The 27,338-nt window shown below is 37.4% G+C and overlaps 1 protein-coding gene across 1 annotated transcript in view; it reads right to left on the bottom strand.

Annotated features, from left to right (window-relative positions):
• Positions 1 to 27,338, bottom strand: part of si:dkey-237i9.1 (SEC14-like protein 1) — a 155,301-nt gene that overhangs the window by 79,075 nt on the left and 48,888 nt on the right. Inside the window, exons 9-11 of the mRNA XM_056459877.1 lie at positions 20,888 to 20,931; positions 19,449 to 19,558; positions 4,758 to 4,947 (exon numbers count right to left, since the gene is read on the bottom strand). Coding sequence (XP_056315852.1) covers positions 4,758 to 4,947; positions 19,449 to 19,558; positions 20,888 to 20,931 — 344 coding nt within the window. The remainder of the gene's footprint in view (positions 1 to 4,757; positions 4,948 to 19,448; positions 19,559 to 20,887; positions 20,932 to 27,338) is intronic.

Raw genomic sequence — 27,338 nt, 5'->3', positions numbered from 1 at the left:
TAGAAACTAAAACTTGAACCCTGTTTTCATATAACAGGCAAAAGATAGACAACGCATTAAAGATATCTGTATTGTAGTTGAGTCCAGAGAATTCAGTGCTTCTCACAGGGTTGAAATATACTTGCGATGGTAGCTAGATTGAAACAGATCTTTTGCTCAAGGCAAATATAATGTGACTTTTAAGAATATTTTTATTTATAAAAATTAATTTTATTTGCATAATATATTGCACAGATCAAACTCTACTTCCCACATCAAAAAAGACAATGTAAAAACAAATTCCTCGTATGTGTGAACATACCTGGCAATAAAGCTCTTTCTGATTCTGAGGACATGTCCTGGGAAAGAAAGAGGATGTATAGGGTATATGCAGAGCTAGTGTTGTTCCCATACTGATAAACTTCCAGTGACCGGTTTTTGTGAGTTTTTTCCATTTTATATGATTCCTTTTACAGCATCAATGTTGTAATGTAACTAAAATACAATCAGTTAAAAAGACTTTGGAATTTATTTAATTGCTCAAGCGTAAAACGAGACAAAAAGCTGTTTACATGCGCCTGCCAGAATCGACAGGCTAGCACAGAAGCTCCACTGAATATACCGGGGTAAAATAAATGCTCATATTATAAACGCATGGCAGGGAAAAGTGTAATTTAATGCAGTGCTTCTTGTACAATCTGAGACCCACTATATATTGGATATCACTCAGTCAGTGGAGATTGCTGATTTTAAAGAAAACAGACCTTAAACACGCCGATTTTGCAACTGCATACAGTTCACCGGAAGCGCTTAACCCAGGTTACAGGCAAATTAAATTCCTATTAGCATGCTTTTGCATATACCCTATTGTCACCCTAAATAAGGAGCTGGGTCAGTCTATTTAGTAGTTAAAAGTTTTTACTTTTCCGTGTCCTCACACTCTTCTCAAAGCTATTAGCGTTACCAAAGTCAGAACAGTTACAATTTTGTCTCCAGTGCATCTCTGTGGGTCTGCAGAACATGTGAGTATGTGGCAAAGTATTGTCAGTTTCTCGCACACACTGAATCGGGTCAACCAGGTAATGTTTGGAAAGCACTGGTGTCAAATTGGGCATCACACTGGATGTGGCATGATATGCCATGACCAAATTGTAAACGTTTCTATGAGGCTCGCACACTGTGCGGCACGGCGCTATTCGGTGTCTTGCGTTGTTTAGCAACATATTCAAAACAATTTAAAAACAGCTTGAGGTGCAGTAAACCAGTAGAGATGTGCTGTTTCGATCGCATAAGTGTGTGCTTTAGTTACAATAGATTTTTCAACGAAATACACCATAACTTCATGTGAAAGACATATTGTTTTACAGTAACCAAGTGAATTAAGCCATCAATCAAGCTTATTTAAAAAAAAAATTGCACGTGCTGCTAAATACATTTTCCAGTTCGTGCACATCCATTTTTAGTCGCAAATGCAAGTGAAATGGTCGCACTGTCAAGCCCTGAAATAGACTATCAGTTAAACTACAGTATAAGAAAACACACACAGCTGTCTAAATAAATAGGCTATAAAATATACAGTTGATCCCTTAGGCCTATTGAAATAGTTCAACGTGTTACATAACTGGCCACTGCTGGTCATGTCTTTCTTTTGTTAGACCATTTTGTGCTGTACCTCGCAGTACTGCAGTATTGCATGTGGTCGCGTTCATTCACTGGCGCATTAGCTCAGTAGCCACATCTGTATGTGTATAAAAAGTGCTGATGTTTCACAATTACTATCATAAGGTGTTCATGAGATGGATTGCCTGAAGGAGGAAACTTTCTGTGTCGGGCTGTTCTGGTGCACAGTGCTCTGTAGCATCGACCAGAAGCCAAAAGTTTAAAGAGGCAGTGTGCTGGGTTTGAGGAGTTTAGAATGTGAGTAGTATGAATGGAACTCTTATTTACTACATCCACCATTTGTCATTATCACATGACCTACCCGCTATCAGTTGCATTGCTTCACTCCCATGCATGAATTATCTTGCATGGGATGGTGGGATGGTGGCATCATGGGGATGGTGGGATAATGGCATCAGGGGATGGTGTAGCATCCATTGATTACACACTTACAGAATCTTATCGGAAGTAGCAGGTCATCTGGGTACTTGCCTACTTCTTTTCAAATACTATGAATTTGGAAGTATTACTCGGCTCACATACTGTTTTTTATATACTACATTCTAGGGAAGCATGCAATTTTGTTAAATCAACAACAACATAAACAGCTGACAAAACAGTATCATGGAAAAAAAACTTGATCATACAAACAACAAAACAGTAACACCTTCATATACATAAATAATACAATTGGCCTTAACCCCCAGGGGTGTTTTGGGGTCATGGAGAAGTTTTGACATGTACTGACATTTGTGTTGTTTTCAGTATCTTAAAAACATATTAATAGCTAAAGTGTGATAATACTGTAAACAGCACAAGCTGGGCTACAATAATACCTAAGCAGCAAGTATGTGTGTGTTTGTGTTTTTGAGAAAGAAACGTTTATGCTTGATTAGTGAAAAATGAAAATGTTAAAGTCACTAAAACAACGCTGTGAAACGCATAAAGAACATTTGTTTATAAGACTTTTGAAAACTGAATCTTGTAGCCTGTTGTTTTTGCTTCAAAATCATGTGAAAACCATCTTGTTTACTTGCTCACAGAAAATAATATATTGAATAAAATTTTCTAAGTCACTTTTTGAGTGAAAATTGTCTATGCGAGAAGGCGTGAACTATAATTACTAATGCAGTGATTTACACCTGAGAAGACAATGACTTGCATAATGAGCTGCATAATGAGCCATCAGTCAGGAATGTGACTAAGAGGGAAGAGTTTCAAGAAAGAATCTGAGGAAAAAATAAGTTTATATATATTTTTTGTTTGCAGTTTATTTAAAATATATTTAACTATCACACAAAATAATGAGATACACTTGTGAGAGTCAGTACACTGTATAAAACTAAACTATATAAACTTACATATAGCAAATCTACTGATAAAGTTACTTATAAATACACTTAAGGCATGCACTTGAATTCACACATGAAACAGTGTGTACAGGAGACACTTTCAGGACAAAATCAACAATGTAAATATGAAGAGTGTCAGATAATAAAGGGCGTAAGGTTTGCAAAAACCCAGTGTGAGCATCACATGGTCTTAGCTGTGGTCCAGGTTCATGTACAGGAAGGAATCTCAGAGCCTGTGTGGCCATGTCAGCATCAGTCTCTCTTTACCACTGTAGTTTTCACATCTGGAAAAAAGCAAGCTGATTTCATAACCAATATTTTTTTTACATTTTTCTGATGTTCACTGATACTAGATCTAATTTACCTAATAAAATCGGTTAGGATTTATAAACTGAATAGCACCTGTTTTGTAAACAACTGCCAGTATTTATTTTTCACAATAGCTTAGCATATTTCAAATAACATTACATTTTATTATATAGGTCTATGTTTATTATTATTCGTTATAGGATACACTTTGTATAGCAATGAAACTATAAGTGGCCTGTAAGGACATAATTCATATAAATTATAAAGGTAAGAATAAAAGACTTACTCGACAGGAATTCTATCCTCCGCTGGGTCTAGACATTCTTCAAAATGTATGCATTCGTCATCCGAGTCGCGATCTTCCTCTCAGCAGAACGTAAATTCTTTGTCGCTGTTTAGTACTATCTGAAGTGCTTCTTTACTCGTGTAGCGTGCCATCATTCAAAAGCGCAGAAAACGTAAGTAAATCTATTATAAAGCTTGTCGTTTTATGCCATGTCTCGGGGAGCGTGTACATCGTTACCTGGCTCACCTCAGTTCTTTTCCATATGAACAGCACGCTCACTGAGTGGCGGGATCACGTTAGCTGTAATGAGGCGATACAGGAGAATCCGTCCTTACTTTTATACAGATTACATGAAAAGAGATTATTTGTTTTCGACTTGAATTGGTTAATGCAAAACGTAGACATATCAAGCTTTCTATAGATATATCTCTCATGCCTCTTTGTTGAGTATTTGCTGACTTTCCGTCATTGTAATGAAGTGTTTTTTTCTGACAGGTCTACATGTTGCGTGTGTCTCTTGCAGACAATTGTAATAACAAATCCTCGTGGGCGTGGTAGCATTAACTCTAATGAGCTCAGACTAAAAAAATAGACATAGCGTTGGTTTCATACTGTTTACTTAATCAAACAACATTTGTTTTTAACATGCACTCACTGCATTTAAAAGAAGACACTTCAAGCTTTCTATAGATATATCTCTCATGTCTGTGTATTTTGTTTTCATGGAGTTTCAGTGCGTTTTACTGATGCATTTCTAAAAACTGTTCGCGGAGAGAGAGAGAGAATGCCTACACTGTATATTATCATTATTTTGCAAAACCACATACATTTGTTGTCATTGTGAGTGCACACAATCTAAACTAGACATCTAACAGATTTAATTGATGGATTGATCTTAACTGTATGATCAAAGCTGAAAGTCTAATTTAAGTTATTTTCGGCGTTATGAGAAGATGCATCTAAACGCAAATACGCAGTCTTCGACCCCTGGGGGTTAAATATTGTAGTTTATTTTAACTGGGGGTTTAATTGTAGCCTATGCATATACAAATATCTTAAGATTGTAATGAATATGAGTAAACGTTTTATATCAGTAAAACTATCTGTACTCATTTTATTATTTCTCATATTAGTGATAATTACTTTTATAGGGCATCACTTTGTTCACTCACCGTTGTCGTGGTGGTGCCAACCACCAGTATAGTAATCATGCAACACCTGAGGGGAACTCCATGTATCAAGTAGGTAGTCCACTTGGTGCTGCTTTCTCCAGGTTAGACTCTGACAAAGGATCTCACGTGCTTTATCTATGTTGAAGTCACGTGCACGCAGAAACCGTAGGATATGCTCATCTTTTGGAATCTGAGAGAAAAGGAAGACAATCAACTTCGTTAGGTGGATTTTTAGACTGCCTCTGACAAAACAAAACCAGATGTTAAATCAAATCACTGCAGCAATATATGGCAATCAAAATTGGTTTTAATTAGTTACAAATGTAGCACATGAAGGAAGATTAAACAGACATATTTCATTATTACATAAACCTTTTAAGCAGCCCCCAGAAACCCTTGAGCTCACCCCACTGGGAGGTCACAAGTCACATACCTAAGCCCAGAGTTACCATGGTAATGACCTTGATAGGAAAACTAGCTATTACTATATCTTAGGATGTATGTAATGTTTTTGTGTGTGTATGTTCATGTTCTTTGTAACATAGGTAGACTGCTATGTCTGTGCTAAAGTGTCTATTGATGATTTACTGGTGGTACGTCAATTTTCTTGGTATTAAAACCCTTAAAAGAATTGCCTAATAACTTGGACTCAAAAAAAATCACATAAGTGTTTGGTATGTATGCAAAGCTAATGTGGTTTAGAGAACAACTGTATGCATTGTATTTTGGTACTAGTAACACATTGAGATTAAAAAATCTTTTAACATTTCTCTTTGACCACTATTCAACAAGCATATGCATATCACCAGAAGTGAATAATGGGCCGTAAAGCTGGCTAGAAGACAACTTCTCATTGGCTAACTCAGCCACTGAGTTCATGACATCAGCAATCCTATTTAAAGAAGGTACTACCAGTTCACACAGTTACGTACTCTCTCGCTCTTGGAACTCTCCTCTTGAACCCTCTTCTTTAACTCCTCTTTACTCGGTCACCAGCCAAAATGTGACCTAGGGCCTTAGGCCTCACCCAAGCTAAGGCCAGTTTTTGTAACCCTCGCTCTCTCTTCATGGGGCCTTCTTGGTACAAGCATGTTGTAAATATATGTGCTGTCTTTACCTTTTGTAACCATTATTAAACATTTGAGCCCACATGGATTGCTTGTTTTTACACACAGAACAAGTTACTCAAACTCAAAGATAAAGCAACAGGTTGTACTAATCCATTAATGTAGTAAGATTAATTATTTATCCAGACCAGGAAATTACTTGATCTTTGAATTAATAGACAAACATATTGTAGGCTTTAACAGATCAGCAGTTCAATTCAATGCAATTTTAGTTCTGCTTCAATTAACAATAAAGTCAACCCAAATTTTCATAATTAAATAATACATTTATTTTATGAGCTTAATTTGCTACACAAAGTAACTAATTACTGTAATTAAATTATCTGCTAAAAAAAAGGCAGTTTAATTTAAGACTTTTCATTTTAAGTAAGTTAATGTAATTACAGTTCTGTATAATATACTTGTCTTAAATACTGTAAACAGTTATGTAAAAATCAATTCAGAGTGGCAGAGTAATTATATTTTTTACTAAAAGTTATATTTCTAAAGTTTACACATGCTAAAACTATTGAGGGAGATCAAGATATACATACTGTAGTATAAATTCTCATAAGTAGAGTAATTGTATGTATTTCTGTTATACATTTATTTTGTTAATTTGCATAATACCTCAGTCTCAGGTTACTTGTGTCAGACAATTGCACATGCTTAATACTAAACAATGAATTGAGTTAAAAAAAAGTCTAAAGTCTTATTTATTTTATGACTTTTTTAATGAAGTAAAAAGGCATGTTTGACTCAGATTTAAAGAATCAAGAGAGAAATTTTAAGGCATTTTAATTAATATTGAGTCAAGTAATTAAACTACTTTTTTTACAAAGTAAGTTACAAATATGCACAATCCATTATGTTCCCTCAGTCTTCTCTGAATGCAACTGCTGCAACAGCAAAACTATCAAAATTCATTTTTCAGCATGGTCAGTTTTGGCTTTTAAAAATATTAAACATAATGGTTGCAATCTGCAAATAATCTAAGAAAAACAGTCTAGCTATTCATCTTTAACAGAACCATATTTAGGTTTATGAACATTATGAGAATTTGTTTTTTTAATATTTTGGTATATTAATACCAAAATAATATTAATTTTATACTCACCAACAGTCTCCACAGGTAAGTGATTAACAGTCAGTTTGTATTACTGAACGTTACTATTTCTTATTGTGTTGTGTCCAGTTAGATTATTATTTTGCTTGGCTGGTTTGGTTTCCAGAGTTCCAAACTTGCGTTTCCACTATGTGTTTTAGAAAAGATATAGGCCAGTTTAGTGTTGGAGGTTTCATGGCTAAATTTGACCAGCCTGGTGGCCAATATTCAAGACACATTTCTCCACTAAGAGCAGAGTGTGAAGAAATTTGTAGAGCAATTAGCAGAGTAATAGCACAGTTGCTACCTTTGGTCACTCGTGTCAATGCCAAACATAATTTTCAATGGTGCCAAGAAGCAAAAATGAACAATGTTGGGCCATGGACAACATGAAACTTGTACTGTTCTCTGATGAGTCCACCTTCACTGTCTTTCCCAGATGGGTGCATCACTGCCAAGGTCTACTAAACCATTTTAGAGGACCATGTGCACCCAACAATTCAAACATTGTATTCTGAAGACAGTGCAGTGTATCAACATGTTAATGCACCAATATAAACAGCAAAACTCTCATCAGTATAATGTGGTGACCTGGCCACTCTTCTGCAAGAATTGTACAAATTGATGTTGTATAGGCTGCAAAAAGAGGTCATACACCATACTAATGAATTATTGTAGTATAAAACCGGGCATTTTATTTATATTGACCCCGTGGAGCTCCTGACAAACAGTTTTGGTGAAAACAGTAAAGTTGAGATGCACATTTTCTTCTGCATTGAGTTGGGCAGCTGTGGTTTTATGTTGTTGTTGTTGTTTTTTTTTTTAAATACAGTCAGAGTAAGCACCTGCACATCTAGGGCTGGGTATCGTTCCAAAATTTCCAATACCGATACCCTGAATTCGATACCGGTTCCGAACGATACTTGTTTCGATACTTTTATTTTAAGAAATATATTTTAACAAGATTATTTTTTCAGGATGTTTGTGACACTTTTCACAGCAGGCTTATCTCTAAGACCAATAAACAAAAGAACAAAAGCACAAAATGAACAAAGTGTAGTTAACACAATATATTAGTGCAAATAGTTTTAATAAAGTTCAAGCAGTTTTAAGTCAATCAATTTTAAGTATTTGTGAGGCTTACTGCTGCTTAAAGGTTTAGTTCACCCAAAAATTGAAATTCTGTCATTAATTATCTACAAATGAAGATATTTTGGATTTAATCCAAGAGCTTTCTGATCCTTCCATGAATAAATCGCTAAATAAAGTTATTTTTGTTTACTTTGCGCACAGAAATATTCTTGCAGCTTCATATAATTATGATTGAACCACGTATGTCGCATGGACTTAGTTTGACTATGTTTTTGGTTCCTTTCTAGGCATTGAAAAATGCATATCCAGTAAATCTAATCTTTCTCCACAGTAGAAAAAGGCAGCAAACCTTTAACAATAAAATTTGTAACGGCCCTGTGGCATTAATCTTTCCTTTCTTTGTTCATTTTTACTTTTTCTGCCAGTGTAAATGGATTATCACTTGATAGTCTCCTAATTCAGAATCAGAAAGAGCTTTATTGTCAGGTATGTTCACACATACTAGGAATTTGTTTTCGTGACAGAGCTTCTACAATGCAACAGGATTACAGAGACAGGACAAAAAACAGATAATAAATATATTAAAAAAAATACAAGTAAGTAGTGAGTGCAAATATACAGATTGACAAGTGTATTTACATGTTTATTACTATACTAAGCCAGTATTAAGGACTGTCAAGAGATGGACCAACGACACAGAGCAGGTCTTACAAGCCTGTTTTGAATGCACTGACTGGAATGTTTTTGAAGCTGCAGCCACAGATCTGGACGAGCTCACAGAGACTGTAACATCATACATCAGTTTCTCTGAGGAGTTATGCATCCCTACCAGGACCTACTTGTCATTTAACAATGATAAACCATGGTTCACACCAAAACTCAGACAGCTTCGTCAGGCCAAAGAGGATGCTTACAGGAGTGGTGACAGGATCCTGTACAATCAGGCCAGGAACACATTGACAAAGGAGATTGGTGTGGCTAAGAAAAGCTATGCCAAAAAGCTGCAAAACCAGTTTTCAGCTAACGACCCTGCATCAGTGTGGAGAGGCTTAAAAGATTTCACTAATTACAAGACACCGTCCCCCAGTATCGACAGCAATAAACATATTGCAAACGAGCTGAATATGTTCTACTGTAGGTTTGACACCTATGACCAGACACCTCACACCCGCCCGGACCATCTCCCTACACAGCCATCAACACCACATCAACACAGCCTGGACCATCTCCCTACACGGCCATCAACACCACATCAACACAGCCCGGACCATCGCCCTACACAGCCATCAACACCTCCAGCCATCTTCCTCTCCCCCCCTGCTCTTCAGATCAGTGAGGATCATGTGCATCAGATCTTCAGTAAACAGAAGAGAAGGAAAGCACCAGGGCCAGATGGTGTCTCACCAGCCTGTCTGAGAACCTGCGCTGACCAGCTGGCTCCCATTTTCTCACATATCTTCAATAGATCACTGGAACAGCGCAAAGTTTCATCCTGCTCTAAGCGCTCCACCATCATCCCAATCCCGAAGAAGCCAAAGATCACAGGACTCAATGACTACAGACCTGTGGCCTTAACATCTGTGGCCATGAAGTCATTCGAAAGACTGGTGCTAGCATATCTGAAGGACATCACTGGACCTCTGCTGGACCCCCTGCAGTTCGCTTATAGAGCAAACCGGTCTGTGGATGATGCAGTCAACATGGGACTGCATTATACCCTACAACATCTGGACAAACCAGGGAACTACGCAAGGATTCTGTTTGTGGACTTCAGTTCTGCCTTTAACACCATCGTCCCATCACTGCTTGAGTACAAACTGGCCCAGCTCTCTGTTCCTAGCTCTGTCTGTCAATGGATCACCAGCTTTCTGACAGATAGACAACAGCTAGTCAGAATGGGCAAAATCACATCAGACAGCCGCACCATCAGCACTGGTGCTCCCCAGGGATGTGTTCTTTCTCCACTGCTCTTCTCCCTGTACACCAACGACTGCACTGCAAAAGACCCCTCCATCAAACTCGTTAAGTTTGCAGACGACACTACTGTTATCGGCCTCATCCAGAACGGTGACGAGTCTGCATACAGACAGGAGGTGGAGCGGCTGGCGTTATGGTGCAGATACAACAACCTGGAGCTGAACACGCTCAAAACAGTGGAGATGATAGTGGACTTCAGGAGAAACCCCCCTGCACTCCCCCCACTCACCATCATGAACAGCACTGTGGCTGCAGTAGAGTCATTCAGGTTCCTGGGCACCACCATCTCTCAGGATCTGAAGTGGGACATTCATATAGACTCTATTGTGAAGAAAGCCCAGCAGAGACTGTACTTCCTTCGTCAGCTGAGGAAGTTCAACCTGCCACAGGAGCTGCTCGTACAGTTCTACTCAGCTGTCATCCAATCCATCCTCTGCACTTCAATCACCGTCTGGTTCGGCTCAGCTGCCAAAACTGACCTCCGTAGACTACAGCGAATAGTCCGGACTGCTGAACGAATCACTGGCACAACCCTTCCTACACTTCAAGAACTGTACTCTTCCAGAGTGAGTAAAAGGGCTCGCAAAATCACTCTGGACGCCTCACACCCAGCACACTACCTGTTCGAACTGTTACCGTCTGGTCGGCGCTTCAGAGCACCAAGCACAAAAACAGCCAGACACAGGAAAAGTTTCTTTCCTCAGGCTGTCTACCTTATGAACAGTTAAATATTCCCCTACTGTGCAATAAATATGTGCAATACTTTCTCATACGCACTTGTACACAGCACCTTATATCAATATACAATGCAATACTTTCTACATTCGCACTTGTACACAGCACCTTATAACCTGTATATTTATAACAGTTTGTACATACAACTCAACATCCAGGTTTCTTGACTAACCGCATCTGTTTAATGTTCATCATTTTTTTATTATTATTATTTTATTTTTTCAGATTTATTTTGTGTTGTCACTTGTCACTTTATGTACACTGGAAGCTTCTGTAGCCAAAACAAATTCCTTGTGTGTGTGAAGCACACTTGGCAATAAAACTGATTCTGATTCTGATTCTGATTCTGATATACAACGTTATATGTGCAGCTGTTATGTGCAAATTGGCATGTAAAGTGTGTTGTTAAATAAGTGTATATGTGTATAAAAGTGTATAGCAAGTAGTGATGTTGGTTTCGCAATTATTATCATCACGTGTTCATGAGATGGATTGCCTGAGGGAAGAAACTGTTTCTGTGTCGGGCAGTTCAGGCTGTTTCTTTTCCTGCCACAATTACGTCAAGGGACAGATATTCTGATGTGACGTCATTCTTGATCCATCACTAGTCTGCCAAAGCTATCGGCTTCCTTTGCTGCTACCAACTTGGCTCTTCATCTTGTACAATGTTGCTTATGTGTCTGTTTTTGACTGCAGGAGAAGCATCGGTGGAGGTGGTGGAGCTAGAGGCTGTGGAAGCACAGATCCGTGACCTTGAGATGAAACAAGCAGAGCTACGGGAACAACGGGCCTTGCTTGACTTCTCCCGGGCTCCAGGGACACGGCATGTCCTCTGACGAGAACATCAAAGATGTCATCCTGCACATGGGGATGAACAACAATTGGCTGCAGCAGATGGAGATCCTGAAGAGAGACGCTTGATCAAGCTTTATCAGAAGCTTGATCAAGACGGTCCAACTCACTTCACTTGCAATGCAGATCATCATTTCTGGACCACTTTCAACTTAACGCAGAGAAAATGAAAGGTCCAGTAGACTTTCTGCTCTGAACGAATGGCTATTAACATGAAGTTAAGAACAGAAGCTGATCTTTGCTAATAAATGGTATGTTTTCTGGGTTTTCATTTTCTCACTTTTCTGTGCTGGTGGTCTCTACCCCAGCAAAGCTGAGCTCCTGTCAGACAACATCTCCAGGATGCTTTGTTATGTTTGACTAGTAACTGATAAATCACATTTTAGCCACATAGAAATGTTATCGTCCCACTTAAATCACAGAAATGCATGTCTGGCTCACCCCATAGAAACTGCATCTGTTCCTCATATTCTTAGAACAAGAAGTAAATTAACTCTGTATTCCAGAAAAAAAAATCTTATAAAAATCAAACCTGAAAATAACAGACATTTTTTTTTAGCTTGGTCTTCTAAACATCAGGTAACTAGCACCTAAAGCACTTATTGCAAATGAAATAACTTAATGCATGTCTCACTGAAACATGGCTGAAACAAAATGGCTATCTTAGTTAAAATAAATTAGAATTAGAAAGAGCTTTATTGCCAGGTATGTTCACACATACGAGGAATTTGTTTTCGTGACAGAGCTTCTACAGTGCAACAGGATAACAGAGACAGGACAAAAAAACAGATAATAAATATATTTTAAAAAAAAATACAAGTAAGTAGTGAATGCAAATATACAAATTGACAAGTGTATGTATGTGTTTATTACTATATACAACGTTATATGTGCAGCTGTTATGTGCAAATTGCCATGTAAAGTGTGTTGTTAAATTAGTGTATATGTGTATAAAAGTGTAAAAGTAGTGAAGTTGGTTGCACAATAATTATCATCAAGTGTTCATGAGATGGATTGCCTGAGGGAAGAAACTGTTTCTGTCGGGCTGTTCTGGTGCGCAGTGCTCTGTAGCGTCGACCAGAAGGTAAAAGTTCAAAGAGGCAGTGTGCTGGGTGTGAGGGGAGCAGAGTGATATTGGCAGCCCTTCTGCTCACTCTGGATAAGTACAGTTCTTGGGGAGTAGGAAGGGTTGTACCAGTGATTCGCTCAGCAGTCTGAACTATTCGACGTAGTCTTTGGAGATCGTTTTTAGTAGCTGAGCTAAACCAGACAGTTATTGATGTGCAGATGACTGATTCAATGATGGAGGTGTAGAACTGTTTCAGCAGCTCCTTTGGGAGGTTGAACTTCCTCAGCTGACGAAGAAAATACAGCCTCTGTTGAGCTTTTTGACAATGGAGTCAATGTGAGTGTCCCAATTCAGGTCCTGAGAGATGGTGGTGCCCAGGAACCTGAATGACTCCACTGCTGCCACAATGCTGTCCATGATGCTCAGTGGGGGGAGAGGAAGGGGGTTTCTCCTGAAGTCCACTATCATCTCCACTGTTTTGAGCGTGTTGAGCTCCAAGTTGTTGTGACTGCACCAGACAGCCAACTCCTTAACCTCCTGTCTGTAAGCAGACTCGTCACCGTCCTGAATGAGGCCGATAAGTGTGGTGTCGTCTGCAAACTTCAAGAGCTTCACAGAGGAGTCTTTTGAAGTGCAGTCATTCGTGTACAGGAAGAAGAGCAGTGGGGAGAGGACACACCCCTGGGGGGTGCCAGTGCTGATTGTGCGGATACTGGATGAGAATTTTCCCAGCTTCACCAGCTGCTGCCTGTCCGTTAGGAAGCTGTTGATCGATCCACTGACAGACAGAGGTGGGCACAGAGAGCTGAGTTAATTTGGGCAGGAGAAGGTTAGGGATGATAGTGTTAAACGCTGAGCTGAAGTCAACAAACAAGATCCTCACATAGGTCCCTGGTCTGTCTAGGTGTTGCAGAACATAATGCAGTCCCATATTTACTGCATCATCCACAGACCTGTTTGCTCTGTACGCAAACTGAAGAGAGTCCAGTGAGGGTTCAGTGATGTCCTTCAGGTGGGCCAGCACCAGTTTTTCAAAAGACTTCATGACCACAGATGTTAGTGCCACCGGTCTGTAGTCATTTAGTCCTGTAAGTTTGGGTTTCTTTGGGATGGGGATGATGGTAGAGCGTTTGAGGCAGGAGGGCACATCACACAGCTCCAGTGATCTGTTGAAGATCAGAGTGAAGATGGGGGCCAGTTGGTCAGCACAGGATTTTAAACAGGCTGGTGTTATAAAATCTGGGCCTGGTGCTTTTTTCCTCTTCTGTTTCCGGAAGACCTGGCGCACCTCATCTTCACTGAACTGAAGTGCAGGCATGGGGGAGGTGGGGGGTGGTGGAGGTGTTAATGGTGGCATGAAGAGCAGTTCAGAGTGGGTGTGGGGGTTTTCTCAAACCGGCAGTAAAACTCATTCAGGTCGTTTGCAAGTCATTCATTGTCTACAGTGCTGGGGGATGGTGACTTGTAGTTTGTGATGTTTTTCAAACTTTTACACACGGATGCTGAGTCGCTGGAAGAGAACTGACTCCTTAGTTTCTCAGAATAGTTCCTTTTTGCGACTCTGATCTCCTTTTCCAGTGTGTATTTGGCCTGCTTATACAAGGCCCTATCCCCATTCCTGTAAGCAACCTCCTTGGCTTGACGTAGCTGTCCGAGTTTTACAGTAAACCATGATTTGTTATTGTTGTATGTGAGTTGAGTCCTGGTAGGAATGCACACATCTTCACAGAAACTGATATAAGATGGTAGAGTCTCTGTGAGCTCATCCAGATCGTTTGCAGCGGCTTCAAAAACACTCAAGTCAGTGAGCTCGAAACAGGCTTGTAGATCCCGCTCTGTTTCATTAGTCTATCTTTTCAAAGATCTTAATACAGGTTTGGCTGTTTTCAGTTTCTGCCCGTAGGTTGGAATGAGGTGAATCCAACAATGGTCAGAGTGTCCCAAAGCTGCTCGTTGGACAGAGAGGTATGCATCCTTTATTGTGGTGTAGCAGTGATCCAATATATTACTGTTTCTTGTGGGACATGTAACATGCTGTCTATATTTTGGCAGTTCACGGGATAGTTTTGCTTTGTTAAAATCCCAGAGAATGATTAAAACAGAGTCCGGGTGTTGTTGCTCTATCACCATGATCTGATCAGCTAGTTTCTGTATCGCCAGGCTCGCATGCGTGTGCGGAGGAATGTAAACACTGACGAGGATAAACGAGCAGAACGAGCAGAACTAGCGCGGGGAGTAAAAGGGCTTACAGTTAATAAACAGTGCTTCGAGATCTGGACAGCACATCTTCTTTAAAACTGTTACATCTGTACACCACCTTTCATTGATGTAAAAGCACGTCCGCCTACCGCACGATTTCCGCGTTGATTCTTCGTCGCGATCCGGTCTGAACAGCTGATAGCCCGGTAGGTGAAGCATGTTGTCCGGTATGGTGTTGTTCAGCCAGGTTTCCGTGAAACACAGAGCAGCTGAATGCAGAAAATCCCTGTTTGTCTGAGAGAGCAGAATGAGTTCATCTATTTTGTTGGGTAGAGAGCGGAGATTTGCCAGATGGATGCTAGGCAACGCGGTCCGAAATCCACGATGTCTGAGTTCAAATCCAGGTATGGAAAAATATTTGGTGGTGTATGTTCCCGAATGTCCAACAATTCGTCTCTGGTGAAACTAATTGTAGGAATGTTACTCAAGACAGGACAAACTAACAAAAACACTACTGCAGAGCACGACACGGAGGCGGCCATCGTTATCGGCGCCATCTTGGAGTCAAGGGGTAGCAACTGAAGCAACTCCTTCAGGATTCTTATGTAAGCATGAGGCTCATCAGACTGGTCATGGTGGTAAAGTTGCATCAATCTTTAGTGATATGCTTAATGTAAATTAGAGAAACAGACTTTTGTTTATCTCTTTTGAAGTATTGGTACTTAATGTTATGATTCCGGATATTATGAAAAAACCTATGTTATCTTTAGATAGAGATATAGACAAAGGAAAATGTTGTTTGTCCAACCCAATGCTTAAAAGCATACATTAGACCAAACTTTGTCTCATGGAATTGAGGTAATTGATGTTGATATTATACTACAAAGCGATTATATAACAGACCACTACCTCTTACTATATAAGCTGTGTTTACTTGAAATAATCAGATCTGCACAGATATATCTCCCTGATAGAACTATCGTCCCATCCACTAAAGATGAAATTACAAATAACTTACCTGATCTTTTTCAATGTACCCGCAAATGACCTTGATGTAGCAACTAGCAGTATGAATGTTGTCTTCACTAACACACTAAATACTGTGGCACCCATCAAATAAAAAAGGGCTAGAGAGAATAAAACTACACCATGATTTAACAGTCATACTCGCTCTCTCAAAACAGCAACTCATGCCCTAGAACGCAAGTGAAAAAAAAATCTAAATTAGAGGTCTTTAGAATTACGTACAAAGATAGTATGTCCAGCTACAGGAAGGCTCTAAAATCCGCCAGGGCTGAGCACCTTCGCAAACTGATAGAAAATATCCATAATAATCCTAAATTTTTATTTGACACCGTTGCTAAATAAACAAATAATCCGTGGTCTTTGCAACAAAATGTCCCACCGCAAATTAGTAGTGATGACTTTATAAACTTCATCAGTGATAAAATAGAAGGCTTCAGACAGAAAATAGATGTTAATCTTTCTGCACCGCCTTATACTTCCGATTCAATAAACATTCCACTAAATGTTAATTATCTACAGTGCTTCTAAATCATAGAACAGGAAGAGCTAAATAAACTTATAAATATGTCTATACCAGCTACATGTATGTTAGAGACATTTCCAACAAAATTACTGAAAGAGTTGCTACCTGTAGTAAGGAGAATGTCGTCTTAACGTTATCAACTCTTCTTTATCTCTAGGCCATGTTCTAAACCCTTTCAAACTAGCTGTTATTTAGCCAATTATTAAGAAACCAACACTGGATCTCAGCAACTTAGCGAATTATAGAGCTATTTCAAATCTTTTATTGTCTAAAATACTAGAAAAAGTCATTTCCGCCCAATTATGCTCCTCTCTGCAGACGAACAATGTTTTTGAAGTGTTTCAGTGAGGTTTCAGGCCTCATCACAGTACAGAAACCGCTTTAGTGAAAATAAGCAACAATTTACTCTTAGCTGCTGAAGAAACACGAAAGGGACGAAATATGTATGCATGAACTTTGACCGATCCTCGCCTCCCTGTAAAGATGAAACTCTAAAATCCCAATATGCCATTTTCCTAGGTTGTTTCTTCAAAATGATCATATTTTCACTTTTCTCCGAGCTTGCATGACTAAGCGGGACCCTAACATGTTCTACTATATCAAATAAAAGCATGCGTTTATTTTAGAAATAACAGTTTTTTTAGATAAGCTTTTGCAGAATTTAATTTTGATCCAGATGACATCATCCCAGATGACGTGGTATGCTTTGAAAGCGGACCATCTCATGAGTCCAGAGACATGTCGATCAAGCCTGTCAGCCAATCACAGATCGAGATCTCCTACATCCAATTTAGGACATTTACCTCGAATAGGCATGCGCATCAGGAAAATCAAATCCATAAAAAAAAAAAAAAAACAGATCAGACGGGGCTTTGAACACTTACTCAAGTAAATGTTTTCTTGAAATGAGCCTATTTTCAATCATCTGTGTGCATGCATGACCTAATAATCAGAATATCAAAGTACAGCATCTAAAATTTTTGGAATTTTGATAGTTTTGTTGCCAAATTAAAAATTCAGTTTTAGGGCTCTCGGATAATCTTAGGCAAACATATATACATAAATCTCTCGCAAAAAAAGCTAATTTATTTATTTTTATTTAAATGCAGTGTAAGATTAAGAAAAATATATTAATATAATCCATAATTGCATATTTTTTTTAAGTTTAGAGTGTTTTGTGTAATATGAGACCATTTACATAAATTTATTTCAATGTACGCATGTATAAGAGGCTCTTAAATTTAAGTATGTCATATGTGCGGAAAAACAAATATATGGAAATTTAAAGTACACTTCCTATAATCGGTTAAATCTCTTTAATTTTTCCATACAAGTTAGCAAAAACATTTTTTCTCATTTTACTGCCACCTGGTGGCAGAAAATGAAATATAATGGTAAAATGAAACCAAAAAAGAAACGTACATAAACAGATGGCTAATAAATGAATAATCAATTTTAATTTTTTTTTTTAAATCTGACTTTGTGTGATTATTGTATAATTATGAAATAATGCAATATTAAATATGCAATATTTTACATGAATCTTAAAATTTTGAGGGTTTTCTTTCAAATAAGACCAGTGAAAAATCACATTTTTCTTACTTACAAATACTTTACTCTGCATCACAGCTTTAACTTATATTGCAAATAAGTGCAGCTGCAGTTGGGATTAAAGCAAAACTGCTTTTAACTAAGCAAAAATATTTCTTCTGACAAAAGCTTAAATGCAAGACGCTTTCACTTACGACTACTAAACTTAAAATGCACAACACTAAAAAAATTATTATTTTCAACCAGCAGAAATTAATCCAAGCAACAACACATGCTTATCATAAATTAGCACTCACAAGATGTATAACCGTCATTCTTAACTGAATGCTGAGACCACTTTAAGACTCCGTATGATTAGAGCAGGAGCTTGGCTCGCATTGCTGGGAAAAAGTCAGACTTGATCCCGGTGCATTTTGGACTCCGACATGGCTGCCTGTGTCATCGGTTCTGTTCATTATTTTTAAGGACAGAATTTATAGACAAAATTCAAAATTGTCATCTGACAGGATTTCATCTTTTGTCATGTGATTAAATATTTTTCACTACATGATTCATAATAAAACTTACATACAGCTGCAGTAAAGTCAGTCAATTTCACTTTTATCATCTGTTTTATATGCAAAATAATGCCAATTTCATTTCTAGTATTGTACTTATTTACTAGTTTTGGCATTTTATTAGGTACATTGATGGAAGTTTCATCTGTTTGACAATCCACCACATTTGTTCGGTTGTCATGTTTATCGGTCTCAGCAGCAATTTGGGAAGCATTGCTGTTTACTGGTAAACTTCAGAACAGCACTGTGTGAAATACAGAACTGAGCAAAATTATTTACTGCATTCTAATACATACTGATATTTTTTCACAAATGGTCAAATCAACAATGTTAACACTGAAAAGCTTGAATTTATTTCAGGGTTTTCAGTCTTTCATAAATACTTTTTAAAGCACCTCTGTCTCATTAAGCACAATATTAAATATTTGTAATAGCACATGCTCAGGGCTGTTCTTTAATTTCTTAATTATCATTGGTGCTAACTACAGAGGTTGAAATATTCATAGGACAGGTTTGTAGCATAAGTGTCATGCTTGTGACATCTCTGTAAACAACCTCAAGACAGTTAATCACTTAAAAATGTATGCGACTAACAAAATATCAATTGCTATAGAATACAGGCCACACAATGTAAAACTGAAAAAATATTTTATGCCACCCAACAAATATTTTCTTATTAGTCCAAAATGGCAGACTGCCTATCTAATCTGATTTTTATACTGAGAGGACATAATGTAGAGCTCAGTCAATAATGCTTAACTGTTCTGCAACTGTAGGAGTAATTGCATTAAATGGGTTAATTTTGTTTAATTCACCTCAGATTATTTTACATGCTTTCCAATCTTTGAATGACTGAAAATAAATTAAGAAATATAGGAAGTGATGTGTGTGTATTTCACCTTGCCCTTGTGTGTCTCCTGTAACCAGTGACGCAAGCGAATGAGGCAACTCTCCTGCAGGGGTGTGAGGTCACCCAGGTAGCGTTTGATGTAGTCAGCATCCAGTTTATCTAAATATATATTGAAAAATACATTTTTGTAGGAGGCACTATTGAGTAGGGTTGGGTATTAAGAACTGGTTCCATTTTAAAACTGGTATATATTTTTTAAAGAACCAGGTATTCGATAAGATGCATGATTTTGATTCCATTAATCAATTCCTGATTTTTTCAGTCATTCTCACACGGTGAATGGCAGTAAGCATTTTACAGTTCAGGGTTCATACACATTTTAACTACTAAAATTCAATGACGTTTCCATGATTTTTCCAAGACTTTCAAGTAAATTTTCAAGACTTAAAGTTTATTGCAATGTCTACATATGCATGGCAAAAAACAATATATGTTACAATTTATTACAGCATGTCGTACAACACGCAACAATCTATTTAGTTTCAATTTATATTTATTCATTAATTTCCTTTTCAGCTTAGTCCCTTTATTAATCTGGGGTCACCACAGCGGAATGAACCGCCAACTTTTCCAGCATGTGTTTTACGCAGCGGAGGCCCTTTCAGCTGAAACCCATCACAGGGAAACATCTATACACATTTATTCATACACATACACACAGAAAAATTTTAGCTTACCCAATTTACCTAAAGCGCATGTCTTTGGACTATGGGGGAAACTGGAGCACCCAGAGGAAACCCATGCCAACACGGGGAGAACATGCAAACTCCACACAGAAAAGCCAACTAATCCAGCCAAGGCTCGAACCAGTGACCTTCTTGCTGTGAGGCAATTGTGCTACCCACTGCGCCCCATGATGGCTAATTGCTATTTATATCTATGTAAAATTTATTTAGATAATGCTTACACCGGACTAATAATCTGAGAGTATGTGATTGGCCAAGGACAGAAAAGAATTAAAGACAATTAACCTATATTTAAGTATACAGATATCTGTTTTCCATGCCTTTTCCAAAACTTGTGGGTTTTTCTGCTTTTCCAGGCCTGGAAAATGCCATGTCAAAAATCCATGACTTTTCCAGCATTTCCATGACCGTATGAACCCTTACAGTTGTATCTTTCTGCGAGTACATGCGCCAGTGTTGCCATGGATAGGCTACTCATATTTATATATATATATATATATATATATATATATATATATATATATATATATATATATAAATTTGTATTTATTTAAGAAAGAAACCCAAAAAGGTTTAGTTATTGAAGGGTGAGTAAAGTGAGTAAATATTCAAATGTGAGTAATTAAGTATTTGCTCTGGAATATGGAATGGAATTATTTAAAATTAAAATGATACCCAACTCTACTAATTTTCTTTTTTTTTCATAATATATAGATAGATAATCAACAGAATTAGTACTCACCATCCGGACTGGCTACCAGGGTGTCATTAAGGCTGCTCAAAGGACTGCTGGTCTCTTACACACTTGAGTATCATTCATGCACACAGGTGGGACTTCAATAATAACACTGGGAATCATGTGCAACACAGGGCGAACAACTGGCTTCAGGATTTGGGTGGGCGATGATGGACAAACGCTCCAACGTGGTATATAATTAATGCCTTCTTCCTCTAGCTCCTTCAGATAGTATTCAATAATTTCTTTACCCTATAAAAGAAATTAGCACATATTGGTCATATCTTAGAAAGGTAAGCTTTCTATTTATAAAATATACATTTCTTTCATGATAAACTGAACCCATATAAACATAATATTGTAATATACATTTTTCATATGTTAAATGTTAATGTTGAAAATAGAAAAAAATAATACTTAATATATACAGTTGAAGTCAGAATTATTCGCCCCCCTGAATTATTAGCCCCCGTTTATTTTTTCCCCAATTTCTGTTTAACGGAGAGAAGATTTTTTTCAAACACATTTCTAAACATAATAGTTTTAATAACTCATCTGTAAAGACGGATTTCTTTTATCTTTGCAATGATGACAGTAAAAAATATTTTACTAGATATTTTTCAAGACACTTCTACACAGCTTAAAGTGACTTTAAATGCTTATCTAGGTTAATTCAGTTAATAATTTTGTCCTTAAAATGGTGTTTAAAAAATTAAAAACTGCTTTTATTCTGGCTCAAAAAAAAAAATCAAATAAGACTTTCTCCGGAAGAAAAAATATTATCAGACATACGTGAAAATTTCTTTGCTCTGTTAAACAGTCATTTGAGAAATATTTAAAAAAAGAAACAAAATTCAAAAGGGGGGCTAATAATTCTGACTTCAACACTCTCTCTCTCCTATATATATTATATCTCTCTCTATTATTTTGTGTTTTCCAATTATTTACAGTTGTGAATTGCATTGTGGGACATTGATTTTCTGCTCTGTCTAATTTTGTTGTTGAACATTCAACGTCATAGTTTAAAGTGATTTTATTGACATTTTAGTAGTTTGAAATAATATAATGTTTAAGAAATAATATATAGAGAAATTAATCTGTAAAATAACAGAAAATATACTGGCAGCTTATTACAAGGTTTTTGCAGCATAATATACAACACCAACCAGACAATATCACTTTAAACTATTAAAATTTTCAGAAACTTCCCTTTTTAAAGGGCACATAGGTTACCCCTTTTTTCATATTTAATATAAGTCTTTTGTGTCCCCAGAATGTGTCTGTAAAGTTTCAGCTCAAAACACCCATCAGATTATTTATTATAGCTGTTTGAAGTGTCTATATTATAGCTGGAAAAAAGGTTTTGCTGTTTTTTTGTACTGGCCCTTTAAGGCTAGTCCTCCCCGTCCATCGTTCCCACGTGCCTGTCAGCAATTGCCGCCCTCGGCTGCCTCAGGAAGCAGATCTCACATAACGTGTGTGAGAATCTACAGTAAGAACTTTAACAATCACTATTTGATGCAGTTTTTTTGTGGATTTGCAACAATAAGTCACACACAATGTCATTACAAAGTTCACGCACACACACAGCAAGGACACAAACACAAAGCGCGCACACACACACAAATGTAGCGCTGACATACACACACACACACACAGCTCAGACGTGGACACACACACACCTAGCTCAGACACGCAGACACACACACACACACACACAGAGAGAGAGAGAGAGAGAGAGAGTTAAGCTTTGCACTCGTTTTTCACGCATGTGACATGATACTGGTAATATCCACTGCTGTATGGATATCTCTTATATTAATGTATATTAATAACCGGGATTGAGCGTCTTCCTTATAATTGTTCTGACACGCGGCTGTGCTGATTAAGTGCATCTGAAGTGAATCTCTGTAATTCATTACACACATGCTCTGTTTTAAAACATTTTAAACTTGTAAAACTCACTCTTGATCACGTTTGATGATGATTGATGATCCTAGCGAACTGAACACACCTTTTATTCCCGGCTGCTTTGCGCTCGTCCTGTCTTGATTATATGATTATACACGTGACTACTGGACATGTTAATGCGCGTAGCTGTCAATCAATATTGGTGGGCGGGGGGACCGCTCTCCTATGTAAAGTTGCGGTCGATCTGAAAACAGCTCCAACTGGTCCACCGTTTTTATGTTGTTAAATTTGGAAAAAAAGGACTGGTGTGTTTATTTCACCCAATATGACAGCTTATACACTATACTTACACACATTTCTGTCTAAACAGCTTGAAAAGTAAATTTTTCACCATAGGTGCCCTTTAAGGTTAAAAATTGTCAGAAAGAAAGGTCAAGGTCTCATTATGAGATTCAAAAGCATAAATAATACAAACATAATAATATGAATCACAAAATACGGAAATTTAGAAATATTTTTCAGTGTATGCAAAAAGGGGGAGGGAGACAAATGTAATTTGTTTTCTATTCATTTTGCTTTCCATTTATTGCAAAAACAGTAATGCAAGAAAGTTTTGGTTTTAACCACATAACTTAGAACCTGTAATTCAAGAAATTCTTAATTCAAGAAAGAAAAAAAAAAGACATAACCAGCTGAATAAAAATAAACAAAATATTTAATATTGTGAAACATGTTCTTCATTACAGTTGCTGATAGTGCTAAATGTATAAATCTAACTTATAATTTGTACAAACACATAGTAATTTTTAGTCAATAATTTTCAATTAATAATTTAATAATTCACTCATTAAAAAATTATATGTTTCATTAATGTATCGTTTATGAGGGCTGGTTGTTGCCAACTATTGGTTAAACAATGTAATTAATAAAACTTTCCTTTTTGAGCGAAGTCAAGTTAAAGCCATATATGACGATGATTTAAATCTTGTCATAAACAATAGTGTTTATATCTGAACTATAAACTGTTCTCCCAGTACTTGTCATTTGGATTGTTTGTAACTTTATAATTAAATGAAAAGGGTAAAAATTGAATCTCTTTTTTGATCAAATGCATTAGAGGATTAATAACACATTTAAATCATCATCATTTATAATTTGTTGCAGGCTAAACAAGTAGTGACAGAAAACACCTTTAATGACCAGGACAAAAGTATTTTTATACATGCGATTTGAATGAAATGGGAGTGCGATGTCTCTGCAATCGCTACAAGGCTGGAATAATTGACAAGTAAAAAAAAAAAAAGTATTAAACCGCAGATCACGTTGTGTTCGAACCATGGGTTGTAATCCATTCTGCTCAAGGTTGATTACACCCCTAATGTATATAAATTTTATAAAATATGTGTTTACATGTTAACCATGTTAAGACTGTTTCCATGGCTTCAAATCACACCTTTTTGATGCTGCTTGCATATGTTTCATGGCTATCTTCTCCACAGTGCTCTCAAAACCAAAAAAAGATTTGATGTCCAGACTTGCAGATTGTTCAAACATGTCCATATCTTCATTTTCTGGATGAACCTAAACATTTGACAAAGGCATACCACATTTTTGTTAAAATCTTAATAAACACAAACTAAATATTTTACTATGCTATGGTAACAAAATCACCATGGCTTGTTCAGACAAGCAACATTTAATTAGATGAAGTCAGAATAACAAAATGGCAACATGAAATCCATTTTTAAAAGTTGTTTAAAATCTGAATAAAACATTTATTCACCATCTGCCACTTATCTGTGGCAGAGCCATTGGGGCAGCAGTCTCAAGTGAGAACCCCAGACTTCCTCCTCCCAGACACTTCCTCCATCCAAAGTTCATGACCATATGTTGAGACTAGGAACGTGGATTACTCTGTACCTCAATTACTACTTTTATCCTGTTGGGCCAGTACGAGCCAGGTTTTATTATGCCCAATCCCATTTCTTCCCCTTACCCCCTACCCCTCGTTTTGCGTGTTCACGTCAAGGGGTAGTGGTGTCCGAATTCTCTTTAGCTTGAAGGCGTAGGGCTAAGGGGAAGGGGTGAATACCCCTTCGAACGAAGATTTTTCAGGACCACACTCGAAACTAAGGGGTAAGATAATTTCCCAGAATACACCAGGCACAATGGCAGAAAGTTACACCCGGTAGTAAGGAGATCCACAAATTAGTATTTTTGGTCATTATTACGAATTTTTACAACAAGCACATGTTTAATATATTCATAACCGCGTACATGTTTTACCGTCATGCAAAAAAAACGCACAATTCACAATCTATTATCATTAATCCTGTACAGCAATCCTACAACATTCTGACACTCGAATACCCTGTCAGAAAAGTCTAGTGGGTGGGAATAGGAATTTTTACGGTGTCTGCTATAATGGTTAATGCTGTTTTTAGTGTTTACATAGATGAATATGGCCACTGTGATAACGAGTATTCTGATCAAAACAGTATTCTGATCTTATTGTCACATTAGATTATTATGAAACATAATATATGCCTTCAGTGATTTCCTGAAGATAAATACTAAAAAAATAAAACAGCTGGAATCACTACAACAGTCGCGATCATCTGATCTCATATGAAGCAAGAGATCGCGATGACATATGATGACGTGTGCAGGTGCTGTCCCAACTCTTAGGGGTAAATTTTGAAGCCCTTCCCCTTCACACTCGGTTTTTAAGGGCCAAGGGGAAGGGGTAGGGGTACAAAAATAGAATTGGGATTGGGCTTTACTTCAATATGTGAAAACCTTGCTTATTAATGCATACAAGTATATATGAATGCTTGGGTAAAGTTCAACATTACACAGTCATGTTTAGTCAGCACAATGGTCCTGGGCAAAGTGGAAGTGGTTTGGAAAGTGTTTAATGCATGGGAAAAATATTTGAGACTTTTAAATCAGTACTATGCAAATGTCATCACACAATGGATGACCATCACATAGTGAACAATTCGCAGGGTAATCTAATTACAAAACTGGATTTTTATTTCCCGCTTTTAGAGAAAGGATAAAACATTCCCTCAAAAGAAGTTGTTGGTTAGTGTGTAAAAAAGGTTGCTTGGGTTGCTGCTTAAAGGGTGGATGAAAAAGATTAATGTGAGAGCATTATACCACTAAATGTCTTAAAAGGAAAAAAGAAGCCTGTTCAAACTTCAGTAATTCTCTTCAAAGAATCCTCTGTGCGTCGCAGCTCAAAGACTTCATAACTTTGCTGCGTGTTCCATACAGATTTTCATGGTGTTAAAGAAGTTTAAATTTACAGTGCTTTCGCTTCAAGACTGCTGATACAAGGGACCATCACCTCCAGAGACTTAAGTGTTCCAGTTTTAGGACCTCTACCCTATATGCAATGTTTCATAGTGGACCCAATGCAATGATGAAAGAATCAGAATAATGTGATCTATTTCTTATTTCTAGAAAGTGCCTTAGAGCAGAACTTACAGTAACATTAAAGCTAAGAGATGAGGGCAATTTTTTACTCACCGAGTAACAGCAAAGTTCATGGATGATGACTCTGTTAGAGAAGGTTCATTGTGCGATTCAATACGGAGACTTCTTTCTCTATGGTTCAGGGAGTTTTTCTGAATAAAGTAGACATAATCCACACCTGCAATCTACACCACACACACAATATTGTATTTATTTGTAGATACATTTACAATACATACACAAGCATTACACGCAAACAAAAGAGAGGATTTGGAGGTCTCCAATTTACCCGTTTGAGGAGTCTTGGTGCATCCACAATCAAGTTTACACCTCCTCTCAATCTTATTAATGATCCATCCTCACTTTCTCCTCACTGATCACATCACTGTCCACAAACATGGGGATCAGATGACAGGTGGGAAATCTCCTCTCATAGGCCTGAGAAATAAAAATAAACAAAAGAACAAAAACTAGCTCATTTCATGGCAGAAAAGAACTTAACTATGCTGCAACCTCTGTGCCACAGGCTTTATAGCAGTAATCTCAATCTTTTTTTATCCAATGTCCTCCAAAAAATAATAAATAAAAAAATGGTAACATTATAAGTAATATGGTAATATTTATAAGTCCAAAATAATGCATTAATTAAGCATTAATTAATGGTTAATTTGTTCACAATTAAGCATTAGTTAAAACAAAGTCACTTGTAATTAATAGCTAACTAAACGTTTTAAGGGTCCCAAATTGTGCATTATGGCCTGTTTCCACTGACGGGTACGGTTTCAGTTTGGTACGGGCACCTTTATCAGGCTTTGCGTTTCCACTAACAAGGGTACCCTTTTGGTGGGCGTGGTTGTATGACAAAGTTTCAGTCGACGTCATTCTCGCTCGAGGAAATGTCTACAATAAGCTGTATGGGTCACTTACATATCATATGAAAAGCACTTCTCACAAAACAGATGCTTCATACACAAACACTGTGGTAGAATATTTATTATAACTTTTCAATGAACATGAGTTGATTATAACTGCAGATCAATGACAGTGCGAAACAGCCTACTGTAAC

This window comes from Danio aesculapii, chromosome 6 (genome assembly GCF_903798145.1).
Source record: "Danio aesculapii chromosome 6, fDanAes4.1, whole genome shotgun sequence".
Classification (NCBI taxonomy): domain Eukaryota; kingdom Metazoa; phylum Chordata; class Actinopteri; order Cypriniformes; family Danionidae; genus Danio; species Danio aesculapii.
Note: the sequence above shows the minus strand (reverse complement) of the source record. Positions and strands in the feature narration are given on the sequence as shown.